This window comes from Ornithorhynchus anatinus, chromosome 3 (assembly GCF_004115215.2).
Source record: "Ornithorhynchus anatinus isolate Pmale09 chromosome 3, mOrnAna1.pri.v4, whole genome shotgun sequence".
Classification (NCBI taxonomy): domain Eukaryota; kingdom Metazoa; phylum Chordata; class Mammalia; order Monotremata; family Ornithorhynchidae; genus Ornithorhynchus; species Ornithorhynchus anatinus.
In genome coordinates this window covers 140,923,221-140,946,117 of record NC_041730.1, presented here as the reverse complement: position 1 = coordinate 140,946,117, position 22,897 = coordinate 140,923,221, and the positions used below count along the sequence as shown (strand labels likewise).

General features: G+C 55.1%; 1 protein-coding gene across 8 annotated transcripts in view; it reads right to left on the bottom strand.

Moving 5' to 3' along the window:
- Positions 1–22,897, bottom strand: part of DHX32 (DEAH-box helicase 32 (putative)) — a 40,273-nt gene that overhangs the window by 16,548 nt on the left and 828 nt on the right. For 2 of the 8 annotated variants that reach the window (XM_029059944.2, XM_029059949.2), the window contains exons 2-4: positions 17,780–18,028; positions 5,515–5,845; positions 508–701 (exon numbers count right to left, since the gene is read on the bottom strand). In XM_029059944.2, the coding sequence (XP_028915777.1) occupies positions 508–701; positions 5,515–5,845; positions 17,780–17,829 (575 nt within the window). In that variant the 5' untranslated portion in view covers positions 17,830–18,028. Of the gene's footprint in view, positions 1–507; positions 702–5,514; positions 5,846–7,705; positions 7,747–16,229; positions 16,266–17,779; positions 18,029–22,897 lie in introns of those variants that run through there. The other 6 variants (XM_029059946.2, XM_029059947.2, XM_029059951.2 and 3 more) reach the window with 6 other exon arrangements.

The window sequence follows — 22,897 nt, the reverse complement described above, 5'->3', positions numbered from 1 at the left end:
GGGAGGGAGGAGGAGGAGGAGGAGGGTGTTTCCGGGTAACAGAGTGGACACGGGCAAGGGGTCAGTGGTGAGGGAGATGAGATCAAGGTAGTAATAATAATGTCGGTATCTGTTAAGCGCTTCCTCGGTGCAGAGCACTGTTCTAAGCGCTGGGGTAGATACAGGGTGATCAGGTTGTCCCACGTGAGGCTCACGGTCTTAATCCCCATTTTCCAGACGAGGGAACCGAGGCCCAGAGAAGTGACCTGTCCTCAGTCACACAGCTGACGAGCGGCGGGGCTTCGAACCCATGACCTCTGACTCCCAAGCCCGGGCTCTTTCCGCTGAGCCACGCTGCTCCTCTGAGGTACACCGAACAGGCTGGCATTCGAGGAGCGAAGTGCGCGGGCAGAGGGGGCGGGCCGAGGAGACGGGCCACCCCCGGTCAGCTCGGGGGTCGCGGATCGGCTAGGCCGGACCCCCGGGAGAGGAGACGCCCCACCCCCCGCCAGCCCCGAGGCCACCCACCTCAAGATGGTCTCGCTGGAGCAGCAGTTCTCGAAGGGGACGGCGTAGCCCACCTCCTGGCCGAGGCTGACGTCCATCTCGTCCGCCACCCGCAGGGCCAGGGCCACGGCCGCCTGCCGGTGCACCTGGGCGCACACCACGCTCCCGGCCTCGGGACGCTCCGACAGGCAGAACTCGGCGCACCACTGCGGGATCTGCAGCGGGAAGGAGCCGGGAGAGATCAGAGCGGGACGCGCGTACGCCGCACCCCTCCCTCCCCGCCAACCCCGCGCTCCCGCCCAGCGGATCTACGGCGGGAAGGAGCCGAGGGAGATTAGCTCGGGGCTCATTTTTAAGCGCTTAGTAATAATAATAATAATAATAATAACGTTGGTATTTGTTAAGCCCTTACTACGTGCCGAGCACTGTTCTAAGCGCTGGGGGAGACGCCGGGGAACCGGGTCGTCCCACGTGGGGCTCACAGTCTTCATCCCCATTTTACAGATGAGGGAACCGAGGCCCAGAGAAGTGAAGTGACCCGCCCGCAGTCCCACAGCTGACAAGTGGCCGAGCCGGGATTCGAACCCATGACCTCTGACTCCGAACCCAGGCTCTTTCCACTGAGCCACGCCGCTTCCCCACTTAGTCCACAGACACAGAGAGACACCCACACAGAGCACTTAGTACAGCGCTCTGCACACAGCGGGCGCTCAAGAAATACGACAGTGAGCAGAACGCTTTTCGCTCCGGTCACCCGTTACTGTTTTAACGTGTTCAACGGGAACCCAGAGCGACACGGAGTCCCCGGGTCGGCCTGGTTCTCTGGGGTCCTCTGGGTAAAAAACATTTTTCGATGACGGTACCTATTTGTTAAGCGCCTTCTACGTGAAAAGTCTGAAGTGCTGGGGGAGATAGAAATTAATTTTGGAGGCAACAGTCCCTGCCCTACATGGGGCTCACAGTCTACAGAGGAGAGAGGACAGGGATCGAATCCCCATTTGACAGAGGAAATCGAGGTACGATGAAGTGATCTGCCCAGGGTCACACAGCAGGCAACTGGTAAGGGAATCAATGAATCAATGACCTTCTTCTCGAGTAACCAATGACCTTCTTCTCGCCAAATATAATAATAACGTTGGCATTTGTTAAGCGCTCACTATGTGCAGAGCACCCTTCTAAGGGCTGGGGTAGACACAGGGGAATCAGATTGTCCCACGTGAGGCTCACGGTCTTCATCCCCATTTTACAGATGAGGGAACTGAGGCCCAGAGAAGCGAAGTGACTCGCCCACAGTCACGCAGCTGACAAGCGGCAGGGATTCGAACCCATGACCTCCGACTCCCAAGCCCGTGCTCTTTCCGCTGAGCCACGCTGCTGCTCGATATGATGACGACATGATGGCCACTACTCTATTTTCATGTATTTTTACGGTATTTGCTAAGCGCTCACTATGTGCCTATCCTGATCCCCCTCGACCTCTCGGCTGCCCTCGACATTGCAGACCACCCCCTTCTCCTCGAAACTTTATCCAACCTCTGCTTCACTGACACTGTCCTCTCCTGGTTCTCCTCCTAGCTCTCTGATGGCTCCTTGTCAGTCTCTTTTCATTCGGTAGTATTTATTGAGCGCTTACTATGTGCACAGCACTGGGCTAAGCGCTTGGAGTGTACAATTCGGCAACAGATAGAGACCATCCCTGCCCAGTGACGGGCTCACGGTCTAAACGGGGGAGACGGACGGCGAAGCGAAACAGAACAGAACGAGCAGTCCAGCGCAGACGACATCAAGATAGATAGAATCATGGAGATATACACCTCATTGACAAAATAAATACAGTAATAAATCATATATACAAATACGCACAGTGCTGAGGGGAGGGGAAGGGGGAAGAGCAGAGGGTGGGACGAGGGGGAATGCGGAGGGGAGGAGGAGCAGAGGGAAAGGGGGGCTCAGTGTGGGAAGGCCTCCTGGAGGAGGGGAGCTCTCAAGAGGGCTCTGAAGAGGGGAGGAGAGTGAGTTCGGCGGAGGCGAGGAGGGAGGGCGTTCCGGGACCGCGGGAGGACGCGGCCCGGGGTTCGACGGCGGGACGGGCGAGACCGGGGGACGGCGGGGAGGCGGGCGGCGGAGGAGCGGAGCGTGCGGGGCGGGCGGGGGAGAGAGAGAAGGGGGGAGAGGTGGGAAGGGGCGAGGCGACGGAGAGCCTCGAAGCCCAGAGTGAGGAGTTTTTGTTCGGGGCGGAGGTCGATGGGCAACCACCGGAGGTGTTCAAGAAGGGGAGTGACGGGCCCAGGGCCTTTCTGCGGGAAGATGAGCCGGGCGGCGGAGTGAAGAACAGACCGGAGCGGGGACACACGGGAGGAAGGGAGATCCGAGAGGAGGCTGACGCGATAATCCAGCTGGGATACTGTGAGAGCCCGTACCAGCAAGGTAGCAGTTTGGATGGAGAGGGAAGGGCGGATCTCGGCGATGTCATAAAGGTGAGACCGGCAAGTTCTGGTGTCGGATCGGATGCGTGGGGTGAAGGGGAGAGCCGAGTCGAGGACGACACCGAGGTCGCGGGCCCGTGAGGCGGGAAGGATGGTCGGGCCGTCCACGGCGATGGGAGAGTCAGGGAGGGGACAGGGTTTGGAAGGGAAGATGAGGGGCTCAGTTTTGGCCATGTTGAGTTTTAGGTGGGCCGGATGTGGAGACCTCCCAGAGGCGTGAGGAGATCTGAGCCCGGAGGGTCTCTTTCATGGGCTTCCCCTCTGCCTCCCGCCCCCTAACTGTGGGGGTCCCTCAAGGCTCAGCCCTGGGTCCCTTTCAATTCTCTATCTACACCCCCTCCCTTAGAGAACTCATCTGCTCCCACGGCTTCAATCACCACCTCTCCGCAGGGGATTTCCACATCTCCACCTCCAGCCCTACCTTCCCTTCTTCCTTCCACTCTTGCATTTCCTCCTGCCTTCAGGCCATCTCTACCGGAGCGGAGCGGAGGAGTAGTAGGACTAGAGAAGCGGCCTGGCTGGGTGGCGGAGGTCGTGGGTTCGAATTCCGCCTCTGCCACTCGTCAGCTGGGTGACTGTGGGCGAGTCACTTCACTTCTCTGGGCCGCAGTTCCCTCATCTGGAAAACGGGGATGAAGACCGGGAGCCTCACGTGGGACAACCCGATGACCCTGTGTCTACCCCGGCGCTTAGAACGGTGCTCTGCCCATAGTAAGCGCTGAACAAATACCAACATTATTATTATTATTATTACCTCACCTCCCAGATCTCCTACTACAGCCCAGCCTGCGCACTTTGCGGAATAGAACCCATGACCTCTGACTCCCAAGCCCGGGTCATTTCCACTGAGTCACGCTGGTATCCGCCCCAGCGCTTCATAGAGTGCCCGGCACATAATAATAATAATGTTGGTATTCGTTAAGCGCTCACTATGTGCCGAGCACCGTTCTAAGCGCTGGGGTAGACACGGGGGAATCGGGTCGTCCCACGTGGGGCTCACGGTCTTCATCCCCATTTTCCAGATGAGGTAACTGAGGCCCAGAGAAGTGAAGTGACCTGCCCACAGTCACACAGCTGACGAGCGGCCGAGCCGGGATTCGAACCCATGTCCTCTGACTCCAAAGCCCGGGCTCTTTCCACTGAGCCACGCTGCTTCTCTAAGCGTTTATTAAGCGTTTAGTACAGTGCTCTGCACACAGTAAGCGCTTAATAACTACAACTGAATGAATGAATGAATATGCTCCCTGCCCACAGTGACCTTATTACATAGAGTCTGGAGCGGGAGACAGACATTAATATAAATATCTATAAATATTAATATATTAATAAGTATCTATAAATATTAATTTAAATATCTAGACTCCCTCCAGACTGATCCAAGCACTTATTCTCTCCCATCTTGACTACTGCCTCAGCGTCCTCGCTGACCTCCGAGCCTCCCGCCTCTCTCCCTCCAGTCCAGACTTCACCCTGCTGCCCACAGCGTGGCTCAGTGGAAAGAGCCCGGCCTGGGGAGTCAGGGGTCATGGGTTCGAATCCAGGCTCTGCCACTCGTCAGCTGTGTGACCGTGGGCCAGTCACTTCACTTCTCTGGGCCTCAGTGACCTCATCTGGAAAATGGGGATGAAGCCTGGGAGCCTCACATGGCTCAGTGGAAGGGGCCCGGGCTGGGGAGTCAGAGGTCATGGGTTCGAATCCCGGCTCTGCCACTCGTCAGCTCTGTGACTGTGGGCAAGTCACTTCATTGCTCTGTGCCTCAGTTCCCTCATCTGTCAAATGGGGATTAATTGTGAGCCCCACCTGGGACAACCTGATGACCCTGTATCTCCCCCAGCGCTCAGAACAGTGCCCTGCACATAGTAAGCGCTTAACAGATACCAACGTTATTATTATTACCCTGCATCTACCCCAGCGCTTGGAACAGTGCTCTGCACAGAGTAAGAGCTTAAGAGATACCAACATTATCATTATTATGACCCTGTATCTACCCCAGCGCTTAGAACAGTGCCCTGCACATAATAAGCGCTTAAGAGATACCAACATTATTATTATGACCCTGTATCTACCCCTGTGCTTGGAACAGTGCTCTGCACAGAGTAAGCGCTCAACAGATACCAACATTATTATTATGACCCTGTATCTACCCCGGCGTTTGGAACAGTGCTCTGCACAGAGTAAGAGCTCAAGAGATACCAACATTATGATTATTATGACCCTGTGTCTCCCCCGGCGCTTGGAACAGTGCTCTGCACAGAGTAAGCGCTTAAGAGATACCACCAATATGATTATTTTACTACCAAACCGTCGGGTCCCCCTTTCCCCACTCCTCGAGGACCTCCAGAGGTTGCCCAACCGATTCCCGCCAGGTGGTCCAGGAGATGGGAAGTCCCGCCCAACCGCTGGGGGATGCGGGATCAGGAAGTGCGGCCCAGCGGGAGGGGCAAGGAGGCGGGTCCCCCGCTCCGCCCGCTCACCCCCAGGGTGACCGACCAGACGGCCGTGTCCCCCCCCGCGCCCCCCCGTCCCCGCCAGGCCCCCCGACCTGTGAGCTCTTCCCGCACCGGCCTTCCCCCGACACGATCACCACTTGGTCCCGGAGCAGCGTCTCCAGGAAGGAATATTTCTCTTTCCACACGGGAAGGGCCGCTCTCTCCTTCAAGAGCTTATAGTAGCGGGACGAGAAGGGCAGGCCGTCGAAGGGGTTCAGCTCCAACCCGTCGCGGTCCGGGGCGGCCCCGTCGCCGCCGTCGCCCTCCCCGTCACTGGAGCCCGAGGAGTCGGGGAGCGCGGCGGGCCCGTCCATCCCGTCCTCGTCCGTTCCTTCCGGCCACGGGGTCGTCGGGGCCCGGCCAGGGCGTTTCCATCGAGCCGCCCTGCGGACGGACGCAAGACAGAGCCCCGTCAGCCGGTCCGGCCCCGCGCCGTCCCCGTCCCCCGCTCCGGGCCAAGCCGAGGCCCGGCGTGCCGGCCCCTCCTAACGATGACGACGTTGGCGTTCGTTAAGCGCTTGCGACGGGCGGAGCGCTGTTCTAGGCGCCGGGGGAGATACGGGGTCATCGGGTTGGCCCACGTGAGGCTCACGGTGAATCCCCATTTTCCAGATGCGGTCACTGAGGCACAGAGAAGTTAAATGACTTGCCCACGGTCGCGGTCCAACCCATGACCTCCGGCTCCCAAGCCGTGGCTCTTCCCACTGAGCCACGCGGCTTCTCGTAATGACGACCGTGGGGCGTGCCGAGCGTCTACCGCGTGCCGGACGCCGTACTGAGCGCCGGGGTGGATGCGAGCAAGTGGGGTTGGACCCGGTCCCTGTCCCGCTTGGGACTCACGGTCTCCGTTCCCCATTTTACAGATGTGGGAACCGAGAGGTGAAGCGACACCCAGCACACAAGGGGCGGGGCCGGGATTAGATCCCAGATCCCTCGGCCTCCCGGGTCCACGTTCCAGCCACTGGGCCACGCTGCTTCTCGTTGCGGCGCTCTCGGCGGTAGAGAAGCAGCGTGGCTCAGCGGAGGGAGCCCGGGAGTCGGGGGTCAGGGGTTCTAATCCCGGCCCTGCCACCTGTCAGCTGTGTGACTGCGGGCAAGTCACTTGACAGCTCTGTGCCTCAGTGACCTCATCTGCAAAATGGGGATGAAGACTGTAATTAAGTGTCACGTGGGACAACCCGATGACCCTGTATCAATCCCAGCGCTTAGAGCGGTGCTCTGCACGTAGTAAGCGCTTAACAAATACCCACATCATTATTATCATTAAGTGCTTAGTACCGGTGCTCTGCACGATTAGACCGTGAGCCCGTCAAACGGCAGGGACCGTCTCCACCTGTTGCCGACTTGTTCATTCCGAGCGCTCAGTACAGTGCTCTGCACATAGTAAGCGCTCGATAAATACTGTCGAATGAAATACTGCTGAATGAATAGTAAGCACTCAATAAATACTACTGAATGAATATACTAAGCGCACGGGAAGGTACAACAGGACGGAGTTGGTGGACTCACAGCCCACCCACAGCGAGCTCAGAGTCTAGAGTCGTCAGAAGCGAGAGATGAACATCCCCCCCCGCCCCCGGTAAGGAAACACACGGTGACCAGGGCCGAGGAGGGGGCTGGAAAGGAGCCCCCCGTCCCGGGGCGGTGGCGGGGTGGAGGGGAGCGTCATAGACCCCCTGTGGTCGCAAGAGGCTCCGGATAAACTTCCCTTTCACTGAGTCGGCTCGGTTTGGGAAGGATTCCTCCCGGACCGGGACTCGGGCCCGTTAGGCAGGCAGACAGACTCTCTGTGTCTCTCTTTTCCTCTCCCCCGCAGAAAAACCCCCCCAGACAATCCCCACAGCAGAAAGTCACCCCCAGGAGGGAGGACCAGCTGGGAAACCCGCCCTCCTTCTGCCCCCCTCCGAACACCCTCTGCCCGCGCCTCCCTGCCCCGCCACACCCAGAAACTGGAAATTCAACACTCCCCGAAGCTTGTGACTCAAGAATCCCCCCCCCCCCCCGGGCCCCAACCGGGGCACGGGGCAGATGCCACCTCCTTCCTGCCCCTCCACTTCCGCGCCTGCCTCCGCCGCCAAGGGGCACCGGGCAGATGCCCACCTCCTCCTTCCTGCCCCTCCACGTCTGCTCCCTCCGTCGCTGCCCACGGGCCCGAGCGGGGCAGCGGGCGGGCTCTCGTCTCCTCCTCCCCGCCCCTCCGCCCCACCGGGCCCTTGCCTACCGGGGCACCAGGCGGACGCTCACCTCCTCCTTCCCGTCCGCTCCGCGTCTGCTCGCCGGGAGCGGCGGGATCTGGGTGCGGTCAGCAGCCGGTCGGGGCGGGCAGGGCGCGAGGAGGAGGGGAGGTGGAGGCGGGCGAGGAGCCGCCCCTGGCTTTGGCTCCGGGCACCCGCAGAACCACCCAAATTTAGGCGGCCTGCCAACTGGAGAAGCGGCAGTCAGGAGACCCGGGTTCTAATCTCGGCCCCGCCGCTTGCCCGCTGGGTGACCTCGGACAAATCGCTTGAGTGTTCTGGGCCTCTGTTTCCTCCCCTGTAAAAGGGGGATGAGCTGCCTGTTCTCCCTCGCTCTTAGCCTGGGAGCCCCCGGGGGGTGTCCGATCCCACAGACCTGTATCTACCCCACGTAAGACCCCCGGCCCGCGTCCCGCCTCTGACCCGGAACGTCCTCCCTCCTCAAATCCGACAATTACTTTCTCCCTCTTCAAAGCAAGCGCTCAATAAATACTATTGAATTGAGAAGCAGCGTGGCTCAGCGGAAAGAGCCTGGGCTTCGGAGTCAGAGGTCATGAGTTCGACTCCCGGCTCTGCCGCTTGTCAGTTGCGTGACTGTGGGCAAGTCACCTCGCTTCTCTGGGCCTCAGTTCCCTCATCGGGAAAATGGGGATGAAGACTGTGAGCCCCACGTGGGACAACCTCATTCTCCTGTGTCTACCCCAGCGCTTAGAACAGTGCTCTGCACATAGTATGCGCTTAACAAATACCAACATTATTATTATTGTTATTATTAACAAATACCAACAATATTATTATTGAATGATCTCCTCCAAGAGGCCTTCCCTGACTAAGCCCCCCTTTTCCTCATCTCCCACTCCCTTCTGCGTCCCCGACCTGCTCCCATTCTTCTTCCCCGCCAAACCCCACAACACTCACGCATACATCTGTAATTTTATTTATTTGTATTTATGTCTGCCTCCCCGTCTCTAGACTGCGAGTTCGTTGTGGGCAGGGAATGTCACTGTTTACTGTTGAAGTGTACTTTCCCAAGTGCTTAGTATAGTATAGTTCTGCTCACAGTAAGCCCTTAATAAAGAAGAATAATAATAATGACGTTGGTATTTGTTAAGCGCTTACTACGCGCAGAGCACTGTTCTAAGCGCCGGGGGAGATACAGGGTCATCAGGTTGTCCCACCTGAGGCTCCCAGTCTTCATCCCCATTTTACAGATGAGGGAACTGAAGTCCAGGGAAGTGAAGTGACTCGCCCACAGTCACACAGCTGACAAGTAGCAGAGCCGGGACTCGAACCCACGACCTCTGACTCCCAAGCCCGGGCTCTTGATTGAATGAACAGTAGCTTGGCACATAGTGAGCGCCTAAAAAACCCCCACCACTAGACGGTAAGCTTGTTGCGGGCAGGCAACGCGTCTGTTTATTGCGCCGCGCTCTCCCAAGCGCTCGGTACGGCGCCTTGAACACAGGAGGCGTTCAATCAGTAATGATAATGTTGGCGTTTGTTAAGCGCTTACTATGTGCCGAGCACCGTTCTAAGCGCTGGGTAGACACAGGGTCATCAGGTTGTCCCACGTGGGGCTCCCAGTCTTCATCCCCATTTTCCAGATGAGGTCACCGAGGCCCAGAGAAGTGAAGCGACCTGCCCACGGTCTCACACAGCTGACAGGTGGCAGAGCCGGGATTTGAACCCGTGACCTCCGACTCCAAAGCCCGGGCTCTTTCCACCGAGCCACGACGATCGAGCCGGACGAACGATTACGATCGACGGGATCGGGCCCTGCGGCGTCCGAGCCGGGGCCCGGAGGGGGGGGGGGCCCCGTCGCCTCCGGGCCAGCGGGGCCGCGGGGCGGCGAGCGGACACGGCCGACGGCCGTGAGGTGTCTCTGGGCCGGACGGGCCTTCTCCCGGGCAGCGGCGCCCTGCAGCCCGCCCTTCCTTCCCGCTTCCGGGAAGGATCCCAACCTTGGGAAGTGGTGGGTGGGATAGGAGAGGGAGGCGGCAGGGACTAGAGGAGCCCGGTGGGGGAGGCCGGGGGTGCGAGGGACAACGGCGGCGGCCTCCGCAGAGCGGGGCCGCGCGGGGGAGGATGGGCCGGGGAGGCTGGGCGGGGCAGAGCCCCGGGGAATCCTCTGGCCGCACTGGTGACCGTGGGAGCTGCCCATCCAGGGACGGAGGGAAACTGGGTCGAAGGGAGGGGCCCGGGTGAGAAAAGCTTCCCCCGTGACCGGACCGAGCCCCTTGGCCTTTTCACCGGAGCCCGGGAGGTGCCGGGCGTGGGACGGGGGCTCTCTCCGGTCACCGGTGGGCGTTTCCTGAACGCCCCTGCCGCCGGGGTCACCCCCAGGTCCAGAGGTTCCCATCTGCGCCCTCCCGAAGGCCTCGTCTTCTCCGACGGTCTCCGCCAGCCCCTAGCCCCCGCTCCGGCCTTCTCTTCCTGTGCTTCTTAGAAGCAGCGTGGCTCAGTGGAGAGAGCACGGGCTTTGGAGTCGGGGCTCATGAGTTCGAATCCCAGCTCCGCCACTTGTCGGCCGTGTGGCTGTGGGCGAGTCACTTCACTTCTCCGTGCCTCAGTTCCCTCGTCTGTAAAATGGGGATGAAGACTGTGAGCCCCACGTGGGACGACCTGATTCCCCTATGTCTACCCCAGCGCTTAGAACGGTGCTCGGCACATAGTAAGCGCTTAACAGATGCCAACATTATTATTATTCTTCCTCTGTCACCCTCGTCGCCTGGGCTACTTTTTCATTTTTCCGTTTCTCCCGCATCTCTTCCTTCCCCTCGCCTCTGTACTGAACTGGACTGTAAGCACTTAGAGAGAGAGAAGCGGCGTGGTACAGTGGAAAGAGCGCGGGGTTGGGAGTCAGAGTTCATGGGTTCGAATCCCGGCTCCGCCACTTGCCAGCTGTGTGACTTTGGGCAAGTCACTTCACTTCTCTGTGCCTCAGTGACCTCATCTGTAAAATGGGGATTAAAACTGTGAGCCCCACGTGGGACAACCTGATTACCTTGTATCCCCCAGCGCTTTGTACATAGTAAGTGCTTAACAAATACCACCATTTACTTATTTATTTTTATTTAGAGTGCTCCCGTACACACACAGCCTTGGCTACTTTTTCATTTTTCCGTTTCTCCCGCATCTCTTCCTTCCCCTCTTCCCCTCGCCTCTGTACTGAACTGTACTATAAGCACTTAGTAGAGTGCTCCGCACACACTTAGCCTTGGCTACTTTTTTATTTTTCCGTTTCTCCCGCATCTCTTCCTTCCCCTCGCCTCTGTACTGAACTGTACCAGAGGGGAGGGGAAGAGGGGAAGAGATGCGGGAGAAACGGAAAAATAAAAAGTAGAGTGCTCCGCACACACTTAGCCTTGGCTACTTTTTCATTTTTCTGTTTCTCCCGCATCTGAAGCAGCATGGCTCAGTGGAAAGAGCACGGGCTTTAAAGTCAGATGTCACGGGTTTGAATCCCGGCTCTGCCACTTGTCAGCTGTGTGACTGTGGGCAAGTCACTTAACTTCTCTGTGCCTCAATTACCTCGTCTGTAAAATGGGGATTAAGACTGTGAGCCCCACGTGGGACAACCTGATTCCCCTGTGTCTACCCCAGTGCTTAGAAAAGTGCTCGGCACATAGTAAGCGCTTCACAAATACGAACATTTATTCTCCTCTTCCCCTCGCCTCTGTACTGAACTGTACCGTAAGCACTCAGTAGAGGGCTCCGCACACACTTAGCCCTGGCTACTTTTTCATTTTTCCGTTTCTCCCGCATCTCTTCCTTCCCCTCTTCCCCTCGCCTCTGTACTGAACTGTTCCGTGAGCACTTAGTAGAGGGCTCCGCACACACTTAGCCCTGGCTACTTTTTCATTTTTCCGTTTCTCCCGCATCTCTTCCTTCCCCTCCTCCCCTCGCCTCTGTACTGAACTGTACCGTGAGCACTTAGTAGAGGGCTCCGCACACACTTAGCCCTGGCTACTTTTTTATTTTTCCGTTTCTCCCGCATCTCTTCCTTCCCCTCCTCCCCTCTGTACTGAACTGTACCGTGAGCACTTAGTAGAGTGCTCCACACACACTTAGCCCTGGCTACTTTTTCATTTTTCCATTTCTCCCGCATCTCTTCCTTCCCCTCCTCGCCTCTGTACTGAACTGTACCGTGAGCACTTAGTAGAGGGCTCCGCACACACTTAGCCCTGGCTACTTTTTTATTTTTCCGTTTCTCCCGCATCTCTTCCTTCCCCTCCTCCCCTCGCCTCTGTAATGAATTGCACCGTGAGCACTTAGTAGAGGGCTCCGCACACACTTAGCCTTGGTTACTTTCTCATTTTTCTGCTTCCCCTGCATCTCTTCCTTCCCCTCGCCTCTGTACTGAACTGCACCGTAAGCACTTAGTAGAGACCGTAAGCCCGTCAAACGGCAGGGACCGTCTCTATCTGTTGCCGACTTGTTCATTCCAAGCGCTTAGTACAGTGCTCTGCACATAGTAAGCGCTCAATAAATACTATTGAAAAGGGCTCCGCACGCACTTAGCCTTGGTTACTTTCTCATTTTTCTGTTTCTCCCGCATCTCTTCCTTCCCCTCGCCTCTGTACTGAACTGTACCGTAAGCACTTGGTCGAGTGCTCCGCACACACTTAGCCCTCGATAAATGCCACGGATCGATTGATGCTGTGGATGTGAAGCTCCGGGCGAGCCGGGATCCCGTCCAAGCGCTCGGTACAGCGCTCTGCACGTAGTAAGCGCTCGATAAATACTATTGAATGAATGAACTCCATTATACTGTACTTTCCCAAGTGCTCAGTAAGGCGCCCTGCACACAGTAAGAGCTCAAAAAAATACGACCTACTGATTGACCTTGAGCAACTCACTTAACGTCCCCGGGCCTCAGTTTCCTTATCTGTGAAATGGGGACGGAGTGGCTATTCTCCTTCCCCCCTTGTGGGAAAGGAGCTATGTCTGACCTCGACACAGAGCACAGGACCTTGTACTTAGGTGGAGCTAAACAGACGTCACAATCTGTGGCACTGACGAGGATGAGGTTGAAGCAAATCAATCTCTCCGCGTCTTGCTATTTGGCTTTTTCCCGAGGCGGAGGCAGGAAATTCCCTCGCTCTAGTTCGTGCCGGCAGATGGGTTGGCAAACAAACCGAGCCCTCCACCCAACCGCCGGGAAAATAACCGGCTATTCCAGAAGTCAAAGTCAGACGGGGGCAGGGCGGAAGCACCGGCCAACCCCAAGCGACGGACACTTACCCGCACCCACGTAGACCGACGCTCTCACTCAGTCAGGCGGGCGTATTTATTGAGCGCCTACTGGCTACCCGGCACTGTCCTGAACACTTGGGAGAGTACGATAAAACAATGAACAGACACATTCCCTGCCCAGAATGAGCTCGGAGTCTAGAAGCTAGGTCTCTGACTAGTGTTCCCCAAATCACCCTTCTCCATCCCTGATCTTTCTCTCCTCCTGCTCCGCAGTCCAGCATGTCCTCCTGCCTTCAGGACACCTCTAATCGAACGTCCCCCAAACGCCTCAAACTTAATACGTCCACACCAGAAATCCTTATCTTCCCATCCAAACCCTGTCCTCCCCAAGACTTTCCCATCACTGTATTCATTCATTCATTCAGTCGCATTTACTGAGCGCTTCCTGTGTGCAGAGCACTGTACTAAGCGCTTGGAATGGACAATTTGGTAACGGATAGAGACGTGACGGGCTCACCGTCTAATCAGGGGAGACAGACGGACAAAAACAAGACAGCGTCATCATGATAAATAGAATCAAGTTGATGGACCCCTCATTAACAAAATAAATAGGGTCATAAAAATAGAACCAAATGAGTACAGGGCTGAGGGGAGGGGAAGGAGCGGAGGGAAAGGGGGCTTAGCTGAAAGGGAGGGGAAGGGGGGAAGGGCGAGAGAGCAGAGGGCGGAGGGGGAGCAGAGAGGGAGCAGAGGGAAAAGGGGAAGCTCAGTCTGGGAAGGCCTCCTGGAGGAGGTGAGCTCTCAGTAGGGCTTTGAAGAGGGAAAAAGACACCATCCTCCCTGCCTCGCAAGCCCAAAACTTTGCATTAACCTAGACTCATCTCTCTCCATCAGCCCGCATATTCAATCTGCCACTAACTCCGGTCGGTTCAACCTTCGTGACCTCACTAAAATCCGCCCCTTCCTCTCCACCCTCCGCTGCTACCTTCGTCCAAGCACTTCTCCTCTCCTGCCTTGATTATTCCATCAGCCTCCTCGCTGACCTCCCTGTCTCCTTTCTCTTCCTACTCCGGTCCACACTTCACTCGGCTGTCCGGATCATTTGTCTCCAAAACCTTTCAGTCCACGTTTCCCTGCTCCTCATTCATTCATTCATTCATTCATTCATTCATTCATTCATTCATTCATATTTACTGAGCGCTTCCTATGTGCAGAGCACTGTACTAAGCGCTTGGAATGGACAAGTCGGCAACAGATAGAGACGGTCCCTGCCCTTTGACGGGCTTACGGTCTAACCTCCAGCGGTTGCCCATCCAGCTCCGCGTCCAACAGAAATTCCTCGCCATTCATTCAATAGTATTTATCGAGCGCTTACTATGTGCAGGGCACTGTAATGAGCGCTTGGAATGTACAAATCGGCGACAGATAGAGACAGTCCCTGCCCACCGATGGGCTTACAGTCTAATTGTCTAAAAACAATCACCTCGCTCCTTTCCTACTCAGGCCACGCACTTCACCAGTGCCAACCTACTATTATTATTTTATTTATTATTATTATTACTAACCTTACCTCAATCTCAACTATCTCACCACCCACCTCTTGCCCGTGTCCCGGCTCCGGTCTGGAACTCCCTCCCCCTTCATATCGGACAGACGATCGCTCTCCCTCCCCTTCAAAGCCTGATTAAAAGCACATCTCCCGCCCAAAGCCTTCTCCTCCAAAATCCTCATTTCCCCTCCTCCCACTCCCTTCTGCGGCCCCCTTGCCCTCGAATCTGCTCCCTTTATTCACTCCTCCCCCAGTAAAGTAGCACCTCTGTCCACATCCACAATTTATTTACTCATATTAATGTCTCCCCCTCTAGCCTTTAAGCTCATTCCAAGCGCTCAGTCCAGTGCTCTGCACATAGTAAGCGCTCAATAAATACTACTGAATGAATTCTGGGCGGGGAACGTGTTTACCAACTCTGCTGTACTGTACTGTCCCAAGAGCTTAGTACAGTGCTCCACAAGCGGTAGGCGCTCAGTAAATATGACTGATCGTAACAACATTGGTATTTGCTATTCATTAAGCGCTTACTATGTGCGGAGGACTGTTCTAAGCGCTGGGGTAGATACAGGGGACTCAATTGTCCCACGTGAGGCTCACAGTCTTCATCCCCATTTTCCAGATGAGGGAACTGAGGCCCAGAGAAGTGAAGTGACTCGCCCACGGTCACCCGGCTGACACGCGGCGGAGCCGGGATCTGAACCCATGACTCCTGACTCCCAAGCCCGGGCTCTTTCCACCGAGCCACGCTGCTGCTCGTGTTCCTTAAATGGCTTTTCTGCAAACCCAAAGAGGCCGGGAAACACGATCAATCTCCGGGGATGACAAATCGGTTGCAACTTGCGGGTTATGGTTGTGCATTTGGAACGAACAGACTACTTCAAAGCTTTGCTCAATAATCTTCATTATGGATCTCTGAATTATTCGTTCATTCATTCCATCGTATTTATTGAGCGCTTACTGTGTGCAGAGCACTGTACTAAGCGCTTGGAAAGCACAATTCGGCAACCAAGAGAGACGATCCCTACCCGACAGCGGGCTCCCAGTCGAAAAGGGGATTGAGGTTGTGTTTGTGGAGAGCTAGTTTCCGGATATATTCAGTTTATTCATCGCCCCCCTCCCAGCCCCACAGCACTTATGTACATTTCTGTAATTTATTTATATTAATGCCTGTCTCCCCTTCTAGACTGAAAGTCGGTTTTGGGCAGGAAACGCGTCTGTTTACTGTCAGGTCGTACTCTCCCGAGCACTTGGTACAGCGTTCTGCATAAAGTAAACAATCGATAAATACGACTGAACGGATACTTTTTTAACGGAGTAAATGTGTGCGTTATTACAGGGCTGGGGTGGGACCGATGGGCTGACCGATAACCAAAGCTTAAAGTGTACGTCAGAGATCTTCAGTCTCTCCCTGGTGAAACTCACACTAATTTATAATAATAACAATAATGACGATGGCATTTGTTTAGCGCTTACTATGAGCAAAGCACTGGTCTAAGCACCGGGGAGAATACAGGTGATCAGGTTGTCCCAGGTGGGGCTCACAGTCTTTATCCCCATTTTACAGATGAGGGAACTGAGGCACAGAAGAGGTAAGTGACACGCCCAAAAAGTACCCAGCTGACAAGCGGCAGAGCCGGGATTAGAACCCATGACCTCTGACTCCCCAGCCTGGGCTCTTTCCACTGAGCCACGCTGCTTCTCTAATTTATTTTGTCTTTGGGTCCCCCTTCGGCCCCACCGTCCTGCCGGCCCTCTCCGCATCTTCAGGGCCCTTCAGAAGTCCTACCTCCTCCAGGAGGCCTTCCCTGAATGAATTTTCGTCTCCCCCGTGGAGAAGCAGCACGGCCTGGTGGTTAGAGCCCGGACCCGGGAGTCCGAGCGGCCTGGGTTCTCATCCAAGCGGAGTCAGAAGGCGTGGGTTCGAATCCCAGCTCCGCCACTTGTCAGCCGTGTGACTGTGGGCAAGGCACTTCGCTCCTCTGGGCCTCAGTGACCTCATCTGTAAAATGGGGATGAAGACCGTGAGCCTCACGTGGGACCACCCGATGACCCTGTATCTCCCCCAGCGCTTAGAACGGTGCTCTGACCTAGTAAGCGCTTAACAAATACCAACACTATTATTATTATTGTTATCCTGGCTCGGCCATCTGTCTACTGTGTGACTTCGGGCAAGTCACTTTTCTGTGCCTCAGTGACCTCATCTAATAATAATAATAATAATAATAATGTTGGTATTCGTTAAGCGCTTACTATGTGCCGAGCACCGTTCTAAGCGCTGGGGTAGACACAGGGGGATCAGGTCGCCCCACGTGGGGCTCACAGTCTTCATCCCCATTTTACAGATGAGGTAACTGAGACACCGAGAAGTTAAGTGACTCGCCCAAAGTCACACAGCTGACAAGTGGCCGAGCCGGGATCCGAACCCATGACCGCTGACTCCAAAGCCCGTGCTCTTTCCACTGAGCCACGCTGCTTCTCGTAAAATGCTTGCTCATCTGTAAAATGGGGGTTAAGAATGTGATCCCCATCTAGGACACGGTCCGATGTGATTACTTTGTATCTACCCCAGACCATAAAAGAGTGCCTGGCACATAGTAAGCGCTTGACAAATGTCATAAAAAAACCTCCCTCCTCAACAGCTCCATACTTTCCCACCTGGGTAGTCTCTCCCAGCACTCAGTTCAGTGCTCTGCACAGAGTAAGCACTTAACAAACACCACAATTTTTGTCACTAATAATAATGTTGGCATTTGTTAAGCGCTTACTATGTGCCGAGCGCTGTTCTAAGCGGTGGGGTAGGCGTAGGGTTATCAGGCGGTCCCACGTGAGGCTCACAGTCTCAATCCCCATTTTCCAGATGAGGTCACCGAGGCACCGAGAAGCGAAGGGACTTGCCCAACGTCACCCAGCTGACAGGTGGCGGAGCCGGGATTAGAACCCACGACCTCTGACTCCTAAACCCGGGCTCTCGCCGCTGAGCCAGGCTGCTTCTCTTGAGCCACGTACTACTACTGCGTGGCTCACTGGAAAGAGCCCGGGCTTAGGAGTCACGAGTTCTAATCCCGGCTCCGCCACCTGCCAGCTGTGTGACTTTGGGCAAGTCCCTTCGCTTCTCGGTGCCTCAGTTCCCCCATCTGTAAAAATGGGGATTTAAAAAAAACGTGAGCCCTACGTGGGACAACCTGATGACCCTGTATCTATCCCGGCGCTTAGAACGGTGCTCAGCACATAGTAGGTGCTTAACAAATGCCATAACTATTATTATTATTATTATTACTGCTAACCACAGCAATTTTGTACAAACAGATTTCTACGTTCTGCTAGTTAAGCACTTACTCATTCATATATTTATTGTTTCTTCCTCGCCTTCCTTCTGTCCGTAACATATTGTGGGTCTCCCTCCCCTGCCGGACTGGAAGCTCCCTGAGGACTGGAAGATCTGTCGGACTATCGCGAGTGGTCAGTCCAGAGCCCCGCACGCAGCCGACGCTCAATAAATTCCGATTTACGGCGAAAAGGAAAGTTCACGTCCCCGTTTCAGCGGCGTCTTCCGCCGCTGCATTTTCCAGCAGGGGTCAGTGTGGCCTAGTGGAAATAATAATAATAATAATAATAATAATGACGGCATTTGTGTAGCGCTCACTCTGTGCAAAGCACTGTTCTAAGCGCTGATAATAATGGTGGTATTTGTTAAGCTAATGTATTATTTGTTATTTGTTAAGTTAATGTGAAGCAGCGTGGCGCAGTGGAAAGAGCACGGGCTTTGGAGTCAGGGCTCATGAGTTCGAATCCCAGCTCTGCCACTTGTCGGCTGTGTGACTGTGGGCGAGTCACTTAACTTCTCTGTGCCTCAGTTCCCTCATCTGTAAAATGGGGATTAAGACTGTGAGCCCCACGTGGGACAACCTGATTCCCCTATGTCTACCCCAGCGCTTAGAACAGTGCTCGGCACATAGTAAGCGCTTAACAAATACCAACATTATTATTATTATTATTATTAAGCGCTTACTATGTGCAGAGCCCTATTCTAAGCGCTGGGGGGGATACAAGGGGATCAGGTTGTCCCACGTGGGGCTCACTGTCTTCGTCCCCATTTTACAGAGGAGGGAACTGAGGCCCAGGGAAGTGAAGTGACTGGCCCACGGTCACGCAGCTGACAAGGGGCGGAGCCGGGATTAGAACCCGTGACCCCCGACTCCCAAGCCCGGGCGCCTTCCACTGAGCCACGCTGCTTCTCCTCTAGAGTGGGAGCTAGTCGCTTCCCTTCTCTGGGCCTCAGTGACCTCATCTGGAAAATGGGGATGAAGACAGGGAGCCCCACGTGGGACAGGGACTGTGTCGGACCTGATCAGCTTGCATCAGTCCCAGCAGTCAATACAGTGCCTGGCACACAGTGAAAGCTTAACAAATACCCTAAAAAGAAAAAAAGGACGACCGAGTTGGCGGACGCACTGGCTGCCCACCACGGGCTTCCGGTAGCCCGGGCTTAGAGAAGCAGCGTGGCTCAGTGGAAAGAGCACGGGCTTTGGAGTCAGAGGTCATGAGTTCGAATCCCAGCTCCGCCACTTGTCAGCTGGGTGACTGTGGGCGAGTCACTTCACTTCTCTGTGCCTCAGTTCCCTCATCTGTAAAATGGGGATTAAGACTGTGAGCCCCACGTGGGACAACCTGATTCCCTTGTGTCTACCCCAGCGCTTAGAACGGTGCTCGGCACATAGTAAGCGCTTAACAAATACCAACATTATTATTATTATTATTATTAGGAGCCAGAGGTCATGGGTTCTAATCCCGGCTCCACCACTTATCAGCTGTGTGACTGTGGGCGAGTCACTTCACTTCTCTGGGCCTCAGTTCCCTCATCTGTAAAATGGGCATTAACTGTGAGCCTCACGTGGGACGACCCGATGACCCTGTGTCTCCCCCAGCGCTTAGAACAGTGCTCTGCACATAGTAAGCGCTTAACAAATACCAACATTATTATTATTATTATTTCCTCCGCCAGCGTCCCAGTTAGGGGGCCCCTCTGGCTCTGGGCGATCCCGGGATTTGCCCCGCTCCCGCTGACGGAGAATCCCGGGCACTCTCGGCTCCTCAGGGCCGAGGGTCGGACGGTTTCGCGACTCTTCCCTCGGCCTCCCCACTGTCGAAAACTCAAGAGCCGAAGGAAGGTGAGGACGGCCAGTCCCGCCAAGGATAACCGGGATCTGGCTGTGCCTCCCGCTGGGAGCAAACGTCTCCCGGCCTCTCCCTGATACGGCCCTTCAGCCAAACCTTGGGGGGCAGAATCGGATCTGTCAATTACACCTATTGTGTTCTCTCAAGCGCTTAGTACAGTCCTCTGCCCCCAGAAGCTCCTCACTCTTGGCTTCCAAGCCGTCCATCCCCTGGCCCCCTCCTACCTCTCCTCCCTTCTCTCTCTCCACCGCCCACCCCGCACGCTCCGCTCCTCCGCCGCCCGCCCCCTCGCCGTCCCCCGGTCTCGCCCGTCCCGCCGTCGACCCCCGGGCCGCGTCCTCCCGCGGTCCCGGAACGCCCTCCCTCCTCGCCTCCGCCGAACTCACTCTCTTCCCCTCTTCGAAACCCTACTTAAAACTCACCTCCTCCAGGAGGCCTTCCCAGACTGAGCTCCCCCTTTTTTCCCTCCGCTCCTCCTCCCCTCCCCATCGCCCCGACTCCCTCCCTCTGCTCTTCCCCCTTCCCCTCCCCACAGCCCTTGTCTATATTTGTCTCTATTATTTATTACTCTATTTTATTAATGATGCGTAGATGTCTATGATTCTATTTATCTATTTTGACGGTATTGAGACCTGTCTACTTGTTTTGTTAGGGAATGTGTCGTGGCTTAGTGGAAAGAGCCTGGGACTGGGAGTCAGAGGTTCTAATCCCGCTTCTGCCACGTGTCAGCTGTGTGACTTTGGGCGAGTCACTTCACTTCTCTGGGCCTCGGTTCCCTCATCTGTAAAATGGGGATGAAGCCTGTGAGCCCCGCAGGGGACACCCTGATTGCCTTGTATCTACCCCAGCGCTTAGAACAGTGCTTTGCACACAGTAAGCGCTTAACCCATGCCATTACAATAACGTTGGTATTTGTTAAGCGCTTACTATGTGCCGAGCACTGTTCTAAGCGCTGGGGGAGATACAAGGGAATCAGGTTGTCCCACGTGGGGCTCACAGTCTTAATCCCCATCTTCCAGGTGAGGGAACTGAGGCACAGAGAAGTGAAGTGACTTGCCCAAGGCCACACAGCTGACAGGTGGCGGAGCTGGGATTCGAACCCCTGACCTCTGACTCCCAAGTCCGGGCTCTTTCCACTGAGCCACGCTGCTTCTCTATAATTATTTATAATAATAATTATCATTATTATTAGTATCATTGTCTGTCTCCCCACTTCTAGACTGTGAGCCCTGTGTTGGGCAGGGATGGTCTCTCTCTGTTGCCGAGTTGATCATTTCAAGCGCTTAGTACATAGTACTAAGTACTGCACATAGTAAGCGCTCAATAAATACTCTTGAATGAATGGATCTGTTGCCCAATTGTACTTTCCAAACGCTTAGTATAGTGAAGCAGCGAAGTACACTTAGAGAAGCAGCATGGCTTAGTGGAAAGAGCCTGGGCTTGGGTGTCAGCGGTTGCGGGTTCAAATCCCGGCTCAGCCGCTTGTCAGCTGGGTGACTTTGGGCAAGTCATTTCCCTTCTATTGCCTCTGTTGCCTCCTCTGTCAAATGGGGATGAAGACTGTGAGCCCCACGTGGGACAACCTGATTCCCCTGCATCTACCCCAGCGCTCAGAACAGAGCTCTGCACATAGTAAGCGCTTAACAAATACCAACATTATTATGGGGATGAAGACTGTGAGCCCCACGTGGGACAACCTGATCACCTTGTATCCTCCCCAGTGCTTAGAACAGTGCTCTGCACATAGTAAGCGCTTAACAAATGCCATCATTATTATTACAGTGCTCTGCACGCAGTAAGTGCTCAATACATAATAACATTGGTATTTGTTAAACTGTGTCAAATCCCGGCTCTGCCTCCTGTCAGCTGTGTGACTTTGGGCAAGTCACTTCACTTCTCTGGGCCTCAGTTCCCTCATCTGTCAAATGGGGATGAAGACTGTGAGCCTCATGTGGGACCACCTGACCACTCTGTATCCTCTCCAGCGCTTAGAACGGTGCTCTGCACATAGTAAGCGCTTAACAATTACCAACATTATTATTATTAAGCACTTACTATATGCTGAGCACCGTTCTAAGTGCTGGGGTAGATACAGGACACTCAGATTTACCACGTGGGGCTCACATTTTTAAATCCCCATTTATAGATGAGGTAACTGAGGCCCAGAGAATAATAATAATAATGTTGGTATTTGTTCAGCGCTTACTATGTGCCGAGCACTGTTCTAAGCGCTGGGGTAGACACAGGGGAATCACGTTGTCCCACGTAGGGCTCACAGGCTTCATCCCCATTTGACAGATGAGGTCACTGAGGCACCGAGAAGTGAAGTGACTTGCCCAAATCCCACAGCTGACAAGTGGCCGAGCCGGGGTTCGAACCCACGACCTCTGACTCCAAAACCCGGGCTCTTTCCAGTGAGCCACGCTGCTCCGAAGTGACCGGCCCAACGTCACCCAGCAGACGAGTGGCGGAGCTGGGATTAGAACCCACGACCTTCCCCTCAGCACTGTGCACCTTTGTATATATTATTTATTACCCTATTTATTTTGTTCATGAGCTGCCCATCCCCTGGATTCTATTTATCTGGATGATGTTCTCTTGTTTTTGTTTCGTTCTGTTTTGCTCTGTCCGTCCGTCTCCCCTGTTTAAACTGCGAGCCCGTCGTTGGGCCGGGATGGTCTCTATCTGTGGCCCAATTGTCCATTCCAGGCGCTTAGTCCAGTGCTCTGCACCTAGTAAGCGCTCAATAAACACCACCGACTGAACGAATTCATTCAGAGAAGCGGCGTGGCTCAGGGGCAAGAGCCCGGGCTTGGGAGTCAGAGGTCATGGGTTCTAATCCTACCTCCACCGCTTGTCAGCTGGGTGACTGTGGGCAAGTCACTTGCCTTCTCTGGGCCTCGGTGAGCTCATCTGGAAAATGGGGATGAAGACTGGGAGCCCCATGGGGGACAACCCGATTCCCCTGTGTTTCCCCCAGCGCTTAGAACAGTGCTCGGCACATAGTAAGCACTTGACAAAATACCATTTTTATTTATTTATATTGCTTCACTTCTCTGGGCCTCAGTGAGCTCATCTGGAAAATGGGGATGAAGACTGGGAGCCCCACGGGGGACCACCCGATGACCCTGTGTCTCCCCAGTGCTTAGAACAGTGCTCGGCACAGAGTAAGCGCTTAACAAATACCATTTTTATTTATTTATTTTTATTGCTTCCCTTCTCTGGGCCTCAGTGACCTCATCTGGAAAATGGGGATGAAGCCTGGGAGCCCCACGGGGG